General features: G+C 36.0%; 2 protein-coding genes across 2 annotated transcripts; one reads left to right on the forward strand and one right to left on the reverse strand.

The window, feature by feature from the left end:
- Positions 1–320: 320 nt before the first annotated feature.
- Positions 321–9,036, reverse strand: eIF3e (eukaryotic translation initiation factor 3 subunit e). The gene is made up of 9 exons (XM_019055762.2): positions 8,810–9,036; positions 7,852–7,968; positions 6,610–6,771; positions 5,390–5,512; positions 4,792–5,024; positions 4,063–4,180; positions 3,085–3,296; positions 2,071–2,308; positions 321–422 (listed from the first exon to the last, which is right to left on the reverse strand). The coding sequence occupies exons 1-9, from the start codon at positions 8,897–8,899 to the stop codon at positions 396–398; spliced, it is 1,320 nt and encodes a 439-aa protein (XP_018911307.1). The 5' UTR covers positions 8,900–9,036; the 3' UTR covers positions 321–395.
- A 60-nt stretch (positions 9,037–9,096) lies between these two features.
- On the forward strand, positions 9,097–13,047 carry RpL37a (ribosomal protein L37a). Its single transcript, XM_019055763.2, has 4 exons — positions 9,097–9,234; positions 10,120–10,255; positions 11,320–11,404; positions 12,875–13,047. The coding sequence occupies exons 1-4, from the start codon at positions 9,232–9,234 to the stop codon at positions 12,969–12,971; spliced, it is 321 nt and encodes a 106-aa protein (XP_018911308.1). The 5' UTR covers positions 9,097–9,231; the 3' UTR covers positions 12,972–13,047.
- Positions 13,048–14,176: the final 1,129 nt, after the last annotated feature.

A 14,176-nucleotide genomic window follows, 5' to 3' on the forward strand; every position in this document is an offset into this window, starting at 1 on the left:
CTCGAAGAGAAACAAGTCAACTATGTAACTTGAAATTTCTATGGAATATTCTGCTGAAAAATAAAAAAAAGGACGTTTTCGAGGAAGTAAGTTGACTAGTTTTCAGATGAAAAAATTAAGTATGACAGGAAGTCTACAATGTTGCAAACAAAGATAAGTGGTTTCGCAATTCGGCCATTGTTATTTCCGTTCATCGTAGCGCCGTTCCATGAGATCTTAAGGATTGCAACTCGGCGGCATTATTACTCATATTATAATACTGAAACCTTCCAAGCAATCAATCATTGATTGACGGAGAAATAAGTAACAAAAAGACAAAATAATAATTACATAAAAGTCACTGTATTTATCCGTACAAAACATTAAGATTATATTGATTATTTTTTTACATAAACTTAAAAGTCTTGTCCACTCCAACGATTCTGAAACAAAGACAAAAAGTAAAATGATAAAAAACCATGAAAGCCAGCTTTTTCAGGTTAAGACAGTTTTTTAACAAGAATAGAGGTCTGAAGCTAAAATATTAGAATTTTGGTCTGAATCATTGTAAATGGGTCACCAAACCTCGTGTTTTTCATCTAATATTCTGAGAGTACCATGTGAGTAGATTACAAGGTGATTTATTCCGTTTTTTTGGAGTCAAAATCCTGGACATGCCCGCTTCTAAGAAGTCCAAAGACTTGGAGTTTAAAACACGCCGGAATGGCATGAAAATGATGGAAGTGATGTGCTGCGGCGGTCAAATCACTATCTTCTCTATTTTTCCACTCATGCTCGTTAAGATAAATTGTATTTCAATGTGGAATTGTTGCTCGTTTACGACAGATAATGTGAATGAAATTTGATTCTTTGATTCTGAAGATATAGTTCCGGATTTCCTATTGTTTTTATAAGTGAGGGGTAGAAAGACATTTGACAAGAGCTGTAGAAACCCGTGCTTGCCTCTGATAGACGCATTTAGTGTGACGTCACATCTCGATTTAGTGTCAATATCTCAAAAGTTGAAATGTGCCCCAACAAACGAACACAACGTTTGTCCGAAGACTAAGTATTATGTCACAAGCTTATTATATTATCAATTCTTGTGAATGTGGACTCAAACGTTTTGGAAAAAGACTAGCTTTCATAATTTTATGGTCCCACGGATTAATGTTTTAGTTTTAGGCTAGTTTTAGCATTCATTCATCAACTGTTTGTTTTAGAGGTTATGTTTGTTTGTTGGGGCACATTTCGACTTTCGAGATATCGAACCGACAATATCACACCGTGGCGTCACCACTAAATGCGTCTATTGGTGCCACATGACATCATTCAGTTCGCTGCAAAACCAGGGCGTTTTAGATTTATGAAAAAGTTGCGCTTTTTCGCAACGGTGTATTTCTCGGTTCCTGAGTTACTTTTTTGTGATTGGAACGTGCGCATCGTATTCTATGCTTCATTCACCTCTGGAAAAGTGTATTCGCAAATCAAAATTTGTTTATGGTTTAGTGACCCATTGAGATAAAGAGGTTTTCAGTATGTATTTCAAATGTAAAATAAGAGATGAAAAGAAGACACACACTTTAAGCAAGAATTTGGCAGTGTTTTTTCAGTCTTCAAGGGGAAGCGATCATGAGTTTCAGTTAGAATGGAAGAGGGCTGATTGAATTTGAAAGAAGGCTTGGAACTTTCTGCACCACTGTTCATGTGTACAGTGATTCAAACTCTTGCTCACACAAAACTGAAATCTACTCAAGTCAAAGCGACTGCCCAACTAATTTCAGTGTGTTTTTTGATGGAACAATTTTTTCAGTGTGCTATATGTTTTGTTAACAAGTGAAAACGTATCTGATATCAAAGGGAGAAAGTAATTTGAGTGAAGCTAAACTCTAACTATTGGCAGAAGTCGCATCTGTTAGCTGCTTTGACCTATGTTGATACTAGTAATTGTCGGCAAATAATGCTGAGAAGTCAGCAATTTTCCCATTCAAAACAATGTAAAGTATCCACGTTTCATCGTACAAACTGGCAACATTGATTTTGGTTTTTACTAACTAACTTAATAATCAACAAAACATAAATTGAACTTACTGAATCAGTTCCTTTAGCTTTGATTTTCCTTTCTATAATAGCTTGCAGCGCCTCGGATCGAACGGAGAGAGTATCAATTTTTTCCAGAAGTTGTTGATACGGTGAGAGAGGCTGAGTTCCCATCACCACATGCCCTAATTTTGAATCTATTTTGGCGTCTAGTCTTGCGTTACGTATCAGGTTCACTATCCAACATTCAGCATCTTCTGGTTTCATATTCAATTTTTCCGCTATCATCCTGAAAAATTCAATACAAATGACACATTAGAAAAGTCATTTACTCTTCATGCTTGAACTGCTTCTAATTACTGCTCATCATCAAATTAGTGAAGGTACAAATTCATCTAGATGTTCATACTCTTTAGGGATAAAAACAAATTATTTTTGAACAATAATCTTGTTGACTTTCAGGTTTCGGAATATTCTACATGGTGATGAAAATTCTAAGATTTTTTTGGACGAGAATTTCTGATTTCATTAATAAACTCAAGGAGGGGGATCGGAGTTGTGTATCTGTCGAATTTCAAGAAATCAGTTTCATAATTAAAAATACTTTCATAGATTTAAATTAAAAACTTAACCATTTGCATGTTTTAGAGGCATTCTAAATATGTCTAAATCTTGACTTGTAATGGTTTCCTAAAAACTTCACACCAACATTTTTGGAGCCATTTGGCTAGGAATATAATTTTTAGGTGCCCGCTACAATTTATAGGGCTCTGGATTTTTTATTGAAAACTATAAAGATAGTACAAAGAATTGAAGATAGTAGTTAATGAGCTGGGAGTAATGGTGGACCTAGGGTGATCGCCTTTTTCCTTCAAGAAAAAGGGTGATGGGGTGGGAGGAAGGGGCATGAGAGGAGGAGGATGAAGAAAAGACAGAGAGACCGTTGCTTGGATTGAAAGAAAATTTTTCTTCATGCTTTAGATAGCTGAATCCCTCCTTGACTTGAAGCATAAAACATTTAATGAGAAGAAAAATAGTCAAAGAGTTAGGATGGCTTGTACTTACTGTATACTGATACACTGATGAATGCGACAGAATGTCTCGAAGATCATGAGCCTTGCATTTTCAACAAATTCATCCCGACATGCAATTAGGAAGAAATCATTATGTAACACGGTCTGACACTCAAACAGTTTTTGCCTGGCTCCTTCGAAATCAAAGTTGACGTACAAATGCTCGATAAACTCTGTTATAGGGTCTTTGTACGTGTACGATTCCTTTGAAAGAGAGAAAAGAACAAGTTTAGATTAATAAATTAGAAAAACACATTCAATAAGTCCAAAATTTCAAAAAGTTCTGCAAATTTGAAACATGATTATATTAAATGCTTTTTTCTACACTTAAATTAGACGGACTTAAGCAGAGGAGAATCGAGCCATCTTAAGGAAAAGTTGAGATAAGAGTTGGCTCGAGCTCAACTAGTCATACAACTTTCAAAAATTCGAAGTTAAGGAAAAGATTCAACCCTTGAGAAAAGAGATAGAATCTTATCTTTCAAATCAAATCTTTATGGTTCTTCAAGCTTCTGTTTCTCACTTCCAACTTGATAATCATTGTTTCTTTTCGGATAAATTAAATCCATTTAATCGTAAAAAATAAGTAATTATATTGGAACGGTCCCATTCTTTTTCTACCTTAGCACCCACCTTCATAATTTCTTTTTGTTTCTTACTTACTGCATCTCAATACTGAGAACTTGCTTTACTAGGCCACCAGGCCTAAAGCAGGAAATTTGCCAAGTTAAGAGTGTTAAATGATTTTATTTTTAAATTTACACTTTGCTCTTACATCATTAATCTGCCTTATCTTCAGTCTCTTTTGGTAGAGGATGTTCAATAAATGGATTAATTATTTTTGGTGCAAACTAAAGGATGCAACAGTACTGCTTCTTCCTTAAGGGTTTGAAGACCTTGCTAGATTTGTGTAATGAGTCCAGCAAAAATTAAGCTTGTAAAATAGCAGCATAATTTGAATCATTAATACCTGTTGAATAACTTTGACCAAATCCTTGAGGATGTTCCGTTTCGACCTGTTGATAATAACTGCTGTTGCTAGATACCGAAGAATGTGAGGGCACATAGTCTGGATTGCGTTCAAATAACTGAAATATTTGTGAAAACGAATAGTAATTTTTCAAAATAATTTGTTGATAAATAAAGGAAAATAAAAAGCGACAAACCAACATCTGCCTTGTAAGAAAAAAGCTGCAAGTCTGTAGAAAGTTAAATTCATGTGTGTGGTTTGGAACTAGTGTTATTTTCTGTTAATCATACATCAAAATTATAATTGAGCGGCAATGTTAAAATTTCATTCCAACATATATTTAGAGTTTTGTTGAATTTCTACTTGAGAATTTAAGTAGAAAAAAAGCTGCAAGAGATTTTGAAGCTAAGGTACCAAAAATATAATTAGTAGAAGCTCTCCTGATCTAGTGATGGCATTATTAGGAGATGAGAACATGTAAAAGCTGAGTCATGATAAGTTATGGGAGCAAGTCTGCGTTAATAAGTGCCGCAAGCCTTGCTTGTGTAGACAAGGCCTACGTCTAAATGTTAATGAAACATTGCTCTCAACAATAGTATCTAGAACTTGATACTAAATTCTTAGGCATCAAGATTCTTCTTCTCACAAAAGTCACATGCATTGGATAATTGGACCGAATGTCTGAAACTAATTCTAAAAGTCTGCGATGGACAATTTAAAGAAACTTACTGAGGTTTGTACAGGAACATTTCGATGATCAAGTCCCGACCTTTGATGTGATTAAAAAATACAAACAACGACCAATGGATCAACCAAGTGCGCTGTTGGAGAAGCTGTAAAGGAGAGCTGAAGCTGTTGTTATCGATGAAGTCTCGCAACTTATTCAAATCTTCAAGGGCTGTATCCCAATGCTGGCAAAGAATTTCACTGGCCAGCTTCCCCCAAAGAACACTCAAGTAATTCTGCAATTGAAAAAAGAAGTTATGAAAACAACTAGTAAAAAATCATGATTTAAATCGGGCTATTGTAGAGATCGAAGTCCTTGGAACTTCGCTACAGCCAGACAAAGTCGCCAGTCCCGCGCTTATTCTGTTTAATGAGATTCCATGTGCAAACTTTGGGATTTCAGGGTTAACTTAACAGTCTCACTCCTTGAATTTTTCTAATGATGTGGGATTTGCGTCATAAAAAGTTTTGTTTAAAATCATCATTATTAAAGATTAGTAACTTCTTAATTCTGGTTATTACCCAGATTTACTCCGGAAAAGAAAGTAAAAAGAATGAGAAATCTTGACATGAATGTGAAAGTTTTTAAATTTGATATTACCTTGTCTGAAGGCTGCATCACCAGGAGGTAAAAATACAGGTAACTTGAAGCCATAGAGTAGTTACCACAATCATAGCTGAATTTAGCCAATTTATACATACTATCCATCATACCAAGTTGAAACTGAAAAGTTTAAAAAAGAGGAGTAATTAGCGAGAAAAACATGCAGGAAAAAAAGGGGATATATTCCACCATGATTTGTTGAACTTTGTATACTTAACAGATCGGTCTTCTGATAATCTAAAAATAATTTTGCTGCAACAGTTCTCGATTGCTGATAGTAAGAAATACAATAGTGCATAAAAAGGGGCTTAGCAAAATACATAATGGGCCTGTTGCAAACTTTTGCTAGAGCAAAACTAAGAGTTGTTTCTTATAGATAATGCCTCAAAAATCACGATAAGCGCATCGGCAAACTCTGAAATGCACTCATAACTTCACAATCTGCGTAAGAAATTTGCGGTTTTTTGAGCTTCCCGCTTCAAAAACGATACTACGGCACAGGTGAACATTTTGTAAGAGGAGTCGTTCCATCGTCGGCAATAATCATCATAGCCGACGCCAATCCGCCAAAACACGTTTGATGGGACGAGATAACACCTGAACTGGATTAGACCAGATAACAATCGGTGTGTTAACGTTCATATTTTCCACGCCCGAATGGATTGACCTTGAACTCTCCTTGAATTACGCGCGGAACTGCGTGCAAGCGTCAGCCATGATGAATATCGCCGACGATGGAGCGACTCCTCTAACAAAATGTTCACCTACGCCGTAGTATCGTTTTTGAAGCGGGAAGCTTAAAAAAACGCAAATTTCTTACGCAGATTGTGAAGTTATGAGTGCATTTCAGACTTTGCCGATGCGCTCATCGTGATTTTTAAGGCATTATCTACAAGAAACAACTCTTATTTTTGCTCTAGCAAAAGTTTGCAACAGGCCCATTTGAGAAAAGATCTAATTCAGGAATGTCTTACAGCTTAACCTCCTATTTGCTACACATCCTGATTTGTATGAGGATGAAAATGAAAGAATTAAACTTAAAATTTATGAGAGGACAGCTAATTCTTTGGACAATGAAATCATCAGTGAAAAGTATTTAAGGAGATAGAGAAACAACTACGAAGTTAAAGGCAAATTAAGAAGTAGAGGAATTAAAAAAATTTCATAGGCCACTTCACACAAAAATACTTTATTGAATTATGGACAGGGATACTTACATTGAATTCTTTAGTAAGATAGTTGCATAATGCTTTTGGTTCTCTCATTGTTTCCATGTTGCTCATGACTTGTTCGTTATTCAAAATTCCAAGAACAACAGATGCATCCTGTGTTAGATTTTGCAAAGTTCTTAGAACCTCAGCTCTTCTTTCTCGCAAGTTCTGCACAAAGCATTTAAGATTTAGTTAAAAAAAGATGTACAACCAGATGAGACTGAAGCAGCCGAATGAACGGAGGACTTTTGATGCTTCGAAATTCGTCGAATGATTTACTTAAAGAAACTCTCCACTCTCTGCCTATTTTTGGCTTGATGTACTGTGGGTCCATAGCTAGAATTCCTCTTCAGTGGGCATGTAAACTAAACTCTCCTGTCTTGGTCCTAGGCTGTATGCGTCATAATCAGACTACATTTTGCAGTTAGAAACTACAATTTCTGACACATTTGTAAAACCACATATGTTTATAGGGAAACTAGTGGCTTAGACGTTGTTTTTAATTTGAGTCAAAAATTTTAGTTCCTAAATTCAAAATGATGTCCAATTCATTTATACTACAGTTTTTGGGGCATCATTTTTGAATTTTTGTTTCTCTCAGGCCCAATTTCCACAGCTCAACTTTTCATTTAACTTGGTTGTGAACATTCTTACCGAGTAATTCAAATCGGAAAAATTTCCATTTACTAGAGTCGAAGGAAAAGATACATGAAAAGTTGAGCCGTTTGAATCGAACTTTAAATGTTGTTGTTATGCTGACGTGCTCTTTTTTCATCCAGGTGAAATATCACTTTTCAATCCTGTTTAAATCAATGTTAAAAACTCACTTCGATCCCTCGCATACTGGTAACTTTTCTTCAGCATTCAAACTTACTCTTACATTTCCTTCGAGCATGAAATCTAGCTGCTCTTTGATGAAACTCTTAAGGGTGCTTTGGGCCGGGAGATTTTTCAATTTACCTACCTTAGGCATAATATTTGTGTTTTGACTTAGTGTTTCCACTTAAGCTTGAAATCGTTAAGTGCTTGGCAGGACTTCTGATCAGGACTTTTTTAAACAAGAGAGTTTATCAAATTCTACCTAAAATATACCTCATGAGGACACTGAAGGGTCCTTACAGTAAAATCATGATTCTTGGATTCCTAGTTTTGAAGAAATATTGTTTCAGTTCAACCATGGCAATTTGTACAAACATACTTTGTTATGAATGAAATCAACGAAAGTATAGAAAAATATAGTAAGGTTACCTCTGGATGTGGTTGATTTGGGTGAATTTTCTCAAATATATCAATGGCATAATCAACCATGTTGGTTTTGTTAAGTAGATCCAATTTCGCTTGCTGAAGCTCCATTTCACCGTAAATCTATAAAAAGCAGAAAAAAATAAATCATTACAGCTTGTATTAGGAGCAGAATTCACTTAGATAGTTAAGAGCAGTGGTAACTCAATCAGTCAATATGTACATTTACATGTTGCGTGATGGTGCTTCTGGGTTCATCTTGGCATTGGTCTCACTGTATGAAACACATGCTCTACAGCCACAGAAAAAAACATCATCAATTGAAGCACAACATGTAGACAACTGGTTCTTCGGTAAAGATAAAACCCAAGTGTCTAAGTCACTACAGCATTTTTAGTTTTGTTTTCGATGTTGCCAGCCGTTTTTCATCCTGTACCAGTCTTAATTAAGACCATATTGGTTTACTCAGGTGCATAGGATGGCAAACTATGATGAGAGACTCAGAAGAAAACTGAGGAATAACAAAAGGCGATCGTTCTTAATACTTCAGCTGCACCTAATGTATTCCCAGGTTATCACTTATACCTGATAAGCCGACACAGATGGGTTACAGAGAAGTAGGCTGGATGATGGTATGGGACCTTTGAAAAGCTGTTTTAGCTCTGCTACACACTAATGAATATTAACTGTGACCTTATAAAGAATCATGTGCAGTTTCAGTGAGAAAAGGTTGCCGATGAAGTAAAAGGCGACAGGAAATATGTTCCATCACAGCGCTAGCCGCAGATATCAGAGTAGGGTTGTTGAATGCTGTTGAAACAAGGAGTTTATTCTGAATCTGTGAATGTAATAATGTATATGTGTGATGAGGCTGTTGCGTAGAATCGGCAAAGCTTCAGTCGGCATTCATATTTAATTGTAGATGCCAGATAATGAGTGTAAAGATAGTGAGTACGAAACTAACCTCTTTGCCGGGAAGGAATTCCAGCAATGGAAAGACCAAATGCCTATCAAGATACTGTCCGAGGACATAGGTAAGATCAAAATCAGCCATCCTGAAATTCACTGCACAAATTCTAGGAGGAAATTTTTACTTTGGTTTCATAAAAATTGATAAGAAAATGTTGGAAAGCGTGAAAATTGTAATGGGCACGTTGACATAAACATCCGAGGCCCGTGAAATTTTTCCGATCTTGATGACGGCATAGGCACGTCCTCTATCTGCAATCTCATTGGCTGTCACGCCGCTTTCATAGCGTACGTCATCCCAAATCTTCAAGATGGCTGACTGCCACCCTCTTGGTTTTATCATTCTATTCTCCGAAAATCTAACCTCTTCCAAGCATTTATGAGCCTTGTTTACGTTTGTGAGTGAAGTGTGGAACCATGGTAAGTGCCACGATTATTTATCCATTTCAATCGACGAAACCATCCTTTATTTCCTTGTGAAATTGCTCAAAACTGTTCATTTGCAGCTTTTTCTGAGCTTTCACGCCCTAAACGGCCGATATTATTTCGTTTATAATAATTCTGACTCTCTTGAACCGGGGTGTTCTTGTCCACTTGTCAGAAGACCATATTACCGTTGACCAGGAATTTCTTTACGACTAGTCAAACAGGAAGCATAAATTTCCCTTCAAGTATTATCACGCATTAATTAATGACCTAACTTAATCTAATTGGGAAGAGTTGATTAGCCTCTTCGCCCCTTTCTGACATCCTAACCTCACTCTAATGGCCAGTTGGCTACTTCACTCACAATGGTATCTACCTATTATTCATTACTTATTTCAATCCGGGAGAGTCTCTGCCATCGAAAATATGAGTTCCCTTGCAAAGTGTTTCTATTTGAGTGATCCCTTGCTTGTTGGAGCACTGCTTGTTCTAAGGACCCCTACTGAGGAATTGGCGTCAAACAAAAGTTCGTCTCTCGTTGTTCCCAAGCCTCTTTAGAAAGTAGGGTTGCACTCTTAGAACAAGCCCTGGTTAACATAGTTAATTTTCTGTTTTCTTCTCTCTCTTTCAATGGATTAATACAAAAGAATTACTGTGGATGAGAAATTTTCAAGCCTTCTCATCGCATGTACATGCACTTAAAGTGTGATGAGACTTGACTATGGTCTTAACACATGACAAGAGTTCCAGCAGCTAAGCAGCTTAAGTTCTGTCTTGAGGTGGCATCCTATAAGTACCCCATTCATATGGAATGTTTTGTTATGGTTTTTGAATGTCTCTTCATTTATACCTCTAATTGTTTTATTGTTTTGATTTCAGACGAAGGGTACCTCAAGTTTTGGTAAGAGGAAGAATAAGACCCACACGCTCTGCAGGCGTTGTGGCAGGTCTTCCTATCACATCCAAAAGAAACGATGCGCACAGTGTGGATACCCTTGCGCCAAAATGAGGCATTGTGAGTATATGTTATTTCTCAGACTGAACTAAGCACAGAATACCGAGAAATTCAGTGCGAACTAAATTTCCAGATTTGTTTGATGTTCCTTGTGATGATAGATAATCTTCTCTGTGGCTTTAAGCTATGATGTTCATTATGATGAGATATGATGTTTCTTGCAACCCCCTGAAAACTATTAGCTTTTAAAATTGAACTTTCCATGTACTAATCTTGAAAAACTGGGTCTGAATAGTGCATTTTCCAGCAATTTAACAAGTTTTACCATACATACATATTTAAGGCACTGTCATTGAGTGAAAGATGCAGATCCTCTTGTTTCAAACTATTAAGTCAACAGCAATTCTGATCTCCCTGGTCGGTGCAAGACGAGTTGAAAGTTGCTTTCCTCTCAATCCTGTACATTTTTCTACTTGATATTCTGTGTTAAACTGTCAAAAAATGCAACTTTCAGTCCTAATTTCTTCGAGATTGGCTCATAGAGATTTCAATTATAAAAAACCAATCTCACTCAGGAGATTGTATAGTCCTTGCATCACACCAAAAAAATTTGGAATTAATGTGGCGTCAAATTTCTTAGTATTCAGAATGTATTCCTTTAGTTTTTTCACACTTTACTCTGCTAAACTCTGAAGTAGGTTTTGAACAACTTCAGTAACATCGTAATTTATTTTTGTACAAATAGTCATCGCACAAATTTATTCTTATTTAGTTTCGGAAAGCACCTACACCTAAATAGAGTTTTTTTCTGTTTTTCATTCAATTGAAGTTTTGCTGAAAAACTTAATTTCCAAGTCACCAAAGACATGGTTTTAGAAAGCTCATTGGAGCTAAAATTAGTCACATTCAGTTCTGCATTATTCTTTAAACTTGTCAGAAATCTCTTGGTGGTTTTCTTGTTTATTTCAACTATCTGCTACATCTTCTCCTGAGTAATTTGTCAGATGATGAGTAGAAATGGATAACTTGATTCATCAGGCAGCACTTACACCCAATAAATTCTCAAAATTGTGAGCATTTTTTTATTTTCTTTGGTAATCTCATGGTCTCTTTTTCTTTTCTAGACAACTGGAGTAAAAAGGCCCAGAACCGAAAGACCACAGGAACCGGACGTCTGCGCCACCTTAAGATAGTTTACAGGAGATTCAGGTAAATAACTTTGACTTTTTTATGATTACTTAAAATCAAAGAGGTCAATTCTTTAAGTATTATTTCACAATTGATAAACTAAGAAAACTTGTTACTCAAGAGAATTAATTGCTGTCAAAATTAGTACATTCTCAGCTCACCGAATTTCTACTCCAATGTGAAGGAAGTATTTCGCTTATTCAACTTTTTTATTGTGAGGCAAAAGAATGTTTTTAGGTTTTTTGTCCTGGGTTCTTGACATGATAGAATTGGCCTGTGATGTATGGTATCCATTAAGTCAAAAGTCTCCATAGATTTTTACTTTTTAGCCAAAAAATGATGAAAGCCCTTGTGCATCAGCTCAAAGAATCATGCCAAATCAAAAAATCGGTAAAATTCAGGAAAATTACGCCAAGTGGGAAAAACGTTGCGTGTGACACAGACAGGTTTGCCTCAGTTCGGGAAAAGGGCGAAGAAATGTCAGGGAATTTTAGTAAGTTAAGGAAAACCCGTAAATGTCAAGGAAACATTAAGTCACCTCTAATTGCTCTCTAGAATGGCTTTAACGTTTTAACAGCAAATTTTGCCTGAACGCTATTTCAAATCATGTTTTCTAACCATCTGGGATATTTTCTACTATCTGAGAATTTTACCAAAATATGTCCTGGAAATCAGGGAAGTGTCGCTGGAATTTATTTTTTCAATTCTGTGGCAACCCTGTTCCCATAACCGTATTGAATTCACTTCTATTTCCCAAGTAGAATCCTCCTTTCATTTCTATGAGTTTTGCAGATTTTTTGGTTGAGAATGATTCCTCAGGTTCATGCAAAAGGACTATCGTCCTTTACTTGGCTAAGACGACTTTCATTTGTTTTCTCTCTTTCCATATCAGTAGTAAAGTGAAAGCAATGGCATATGGTTTATCATGAATGAGGTGGATAGTGGGTGGAGTTATGCGAGAGGCTGCCTGTGTCCATTATTTTACAGTTAAATTTTGGCTTGAATATTTAACCTAGAGTAGTTTATGTTACTGAGCGGGATTCATCATTATGAGGAGGGGTGCAAAATCTTGAGTTCTCAAGATTGCAGTTTTTTCTTTTGCTCCATGCTTCAAAAAAGAGGAAAAAATTACACTTTTTGTTCGGAAATAAAGCATTTTGCTTTCAAATGGGACATATGACTGTGAGGCAAAATCGCCGGATTGCAGCAAACAGTCGGCACTTCAGAACTTTCTGCACTCCTAGGCTTGAACCTTTTCCTGTGATCCAGCCTTTGCAGTGAACTTAGCCATTCCATTGACATTGCCTTCCGTGAGCTGTTCCTCTGTTTAAGAACCTCCACTTTCCTAATCCATAGTATCAATGTGACGTTTTCAATGAAGCCGTCAAGAGTCATAATTATTACTCAACTGAGAGCCAATGATTACTGTGTGAAGTGTCACTTATTTACCACTTGCTTTATTTTCCTAATTCTCTTTTCTTTTTTCCACAGGAATGGATTCCGTGAAGGTATTAGACAAACCCAAACCAAGAAACAAAGGAAAATCGCTGCTGCCGCAAGCAAAAAAGCAGCTGCCTCTGCGAAATAGGTTTATGTAAAGTTTTGTTATTTTTTTATCTGAGGACTTGTTTGACCTAATAAATTATCTTAAGGTGAATTTTGTACTCAATTGCCTCTCCTTAGTCTTCAAATTCCTCAACCCCTCTAATTATTCTAATAGTCGATTTGCCAAAGATCATGCAGATTGAGCAACTCTCTACTTGTCTCTCATTCTATGGAGAGTATAGTATCACCATGTCTCTAATTTTACGAAGGAAACAATCTTTTTAAATTTTATGGATACAACTTCATTTTCCCATCAGTGACAAGGCCAAAGTTGCACCATCTTAGCAAAATCTGACATGCGTGTATCTTTTTCAAGATCTTTCAACTAATTGAATCCATCAGTCTGAAAACAACCCATCTTGGAAAATGAAATTTTTCAAAGCTCATGATAACTGATAAAGAAACGGAAGAGTTAAGCCAAGAAAACACTGTTCACGTTCAAGGAGCACCTATAGAAGACCTTTAACACTCGAGACTGTTCAGAACGAAAAATGCATTTGATGTGGAGATAGAATCTACTGACTCCAAGATGAGTTGTTTTTGAACTGACTGATTTTAGAGAATATGAATAAATTGAGACACAAAATGAAGGAAGTATTGTTTTCATCTTGTTGCAGCTTAAATTTACCCAAACAGATCAATAGAAACTGAAAATTTCAATCATGGAAAAAAAAACAAGCCAGCCAAAATTGAATAAGACACTAACACCTAATGTCAAAAATTAAGTTGTGCTATAGGAATATTCATGTATAAAAAAATTTTTAGCCCAATATTAAAATTTCTTACACAAGGGTGTCTTCACAATTCTGAAAAAAAATTGATTTCCTCAGATCCAATTTTATATTTTCTTGAAAAAATCTTTGGAGAAAAATTCATTTATAGTCATGCATAGCAATGGAGGATACTAAGTTATCGGGCGCTGCCTTCCTATCAGTTTAAACACATAGATAAAAGTATCTGTTTGTGTCAACAGATTTACTAGTGTTTGCTTCCCCCTTTTTTCTACAGTTAGAGTCACACAATTATTAAAACTAAACAAACGAGAATCCTGAAACTCTTCTTTAGTTGTCCATGAGTCAACTGCCTGATAAGAAAATTTTTAAACTTTCTAAGCAGACTTCCTCCAAAAAGTGCGTCTTGTCTGTACAGCAGGAATAGGCAATGAAAGAGTAAGACATAGAAAAGAAA

Source organism: Bemisia tabaci, chromosome 2, assembly GCF_918797505.1.
Source record: "Bemisia tabaci chromosome 2, PGI_BMITA_v3".
Classification (NCBI taxonomy): domain Eukaryota; kingdom Metazoa; phylum Arthropoda; class Insecta; order Hemiptera; family Aleyrodidae; genus Bemisia; species Bemisia tabaci.

Bases quoted from the DNA above. Each gene is read 5' to 3' on its own strand.
- eIF3e (XM_019055762.2), bottom strand. From the start codon at position 8,899: ATGGCTGATTTTGATCTTACCTATGTCCTCGGACAGTATCTTGATAGG. The intron at 7,969-8,809 runs GTTAGTTTCGTA...TGCTTTTTATAG, and splicing joins AATTCCTTCCCGGCAAAGAG to ATTTACGGTGAAATGGAGCT. The intron at 6,772-7,851 runs GTAACCTTACTA...TGCTTTGTGCAG, and splicing joins CAAATCAACCACATCCAGAG to AACTTGCGAGAAAGAAGAGC.
- RpL37a (XM_019055763.2), top strand. The intron at 10,256-11,319 runs GTGAGTATATGT...TTTCTTTTCTAG, and splicing joins TTGCGCCAAAATGAGGCATT to ACAACTGGAGTAAAAAGGCC. The intron at 11,405-12,874 runs GTAAATAACTTT...TTTTTTCCACAG, and splicing joins ATAGTTTACAGGAGATTCAG to GAATGGATTCCGTGAAGGTA.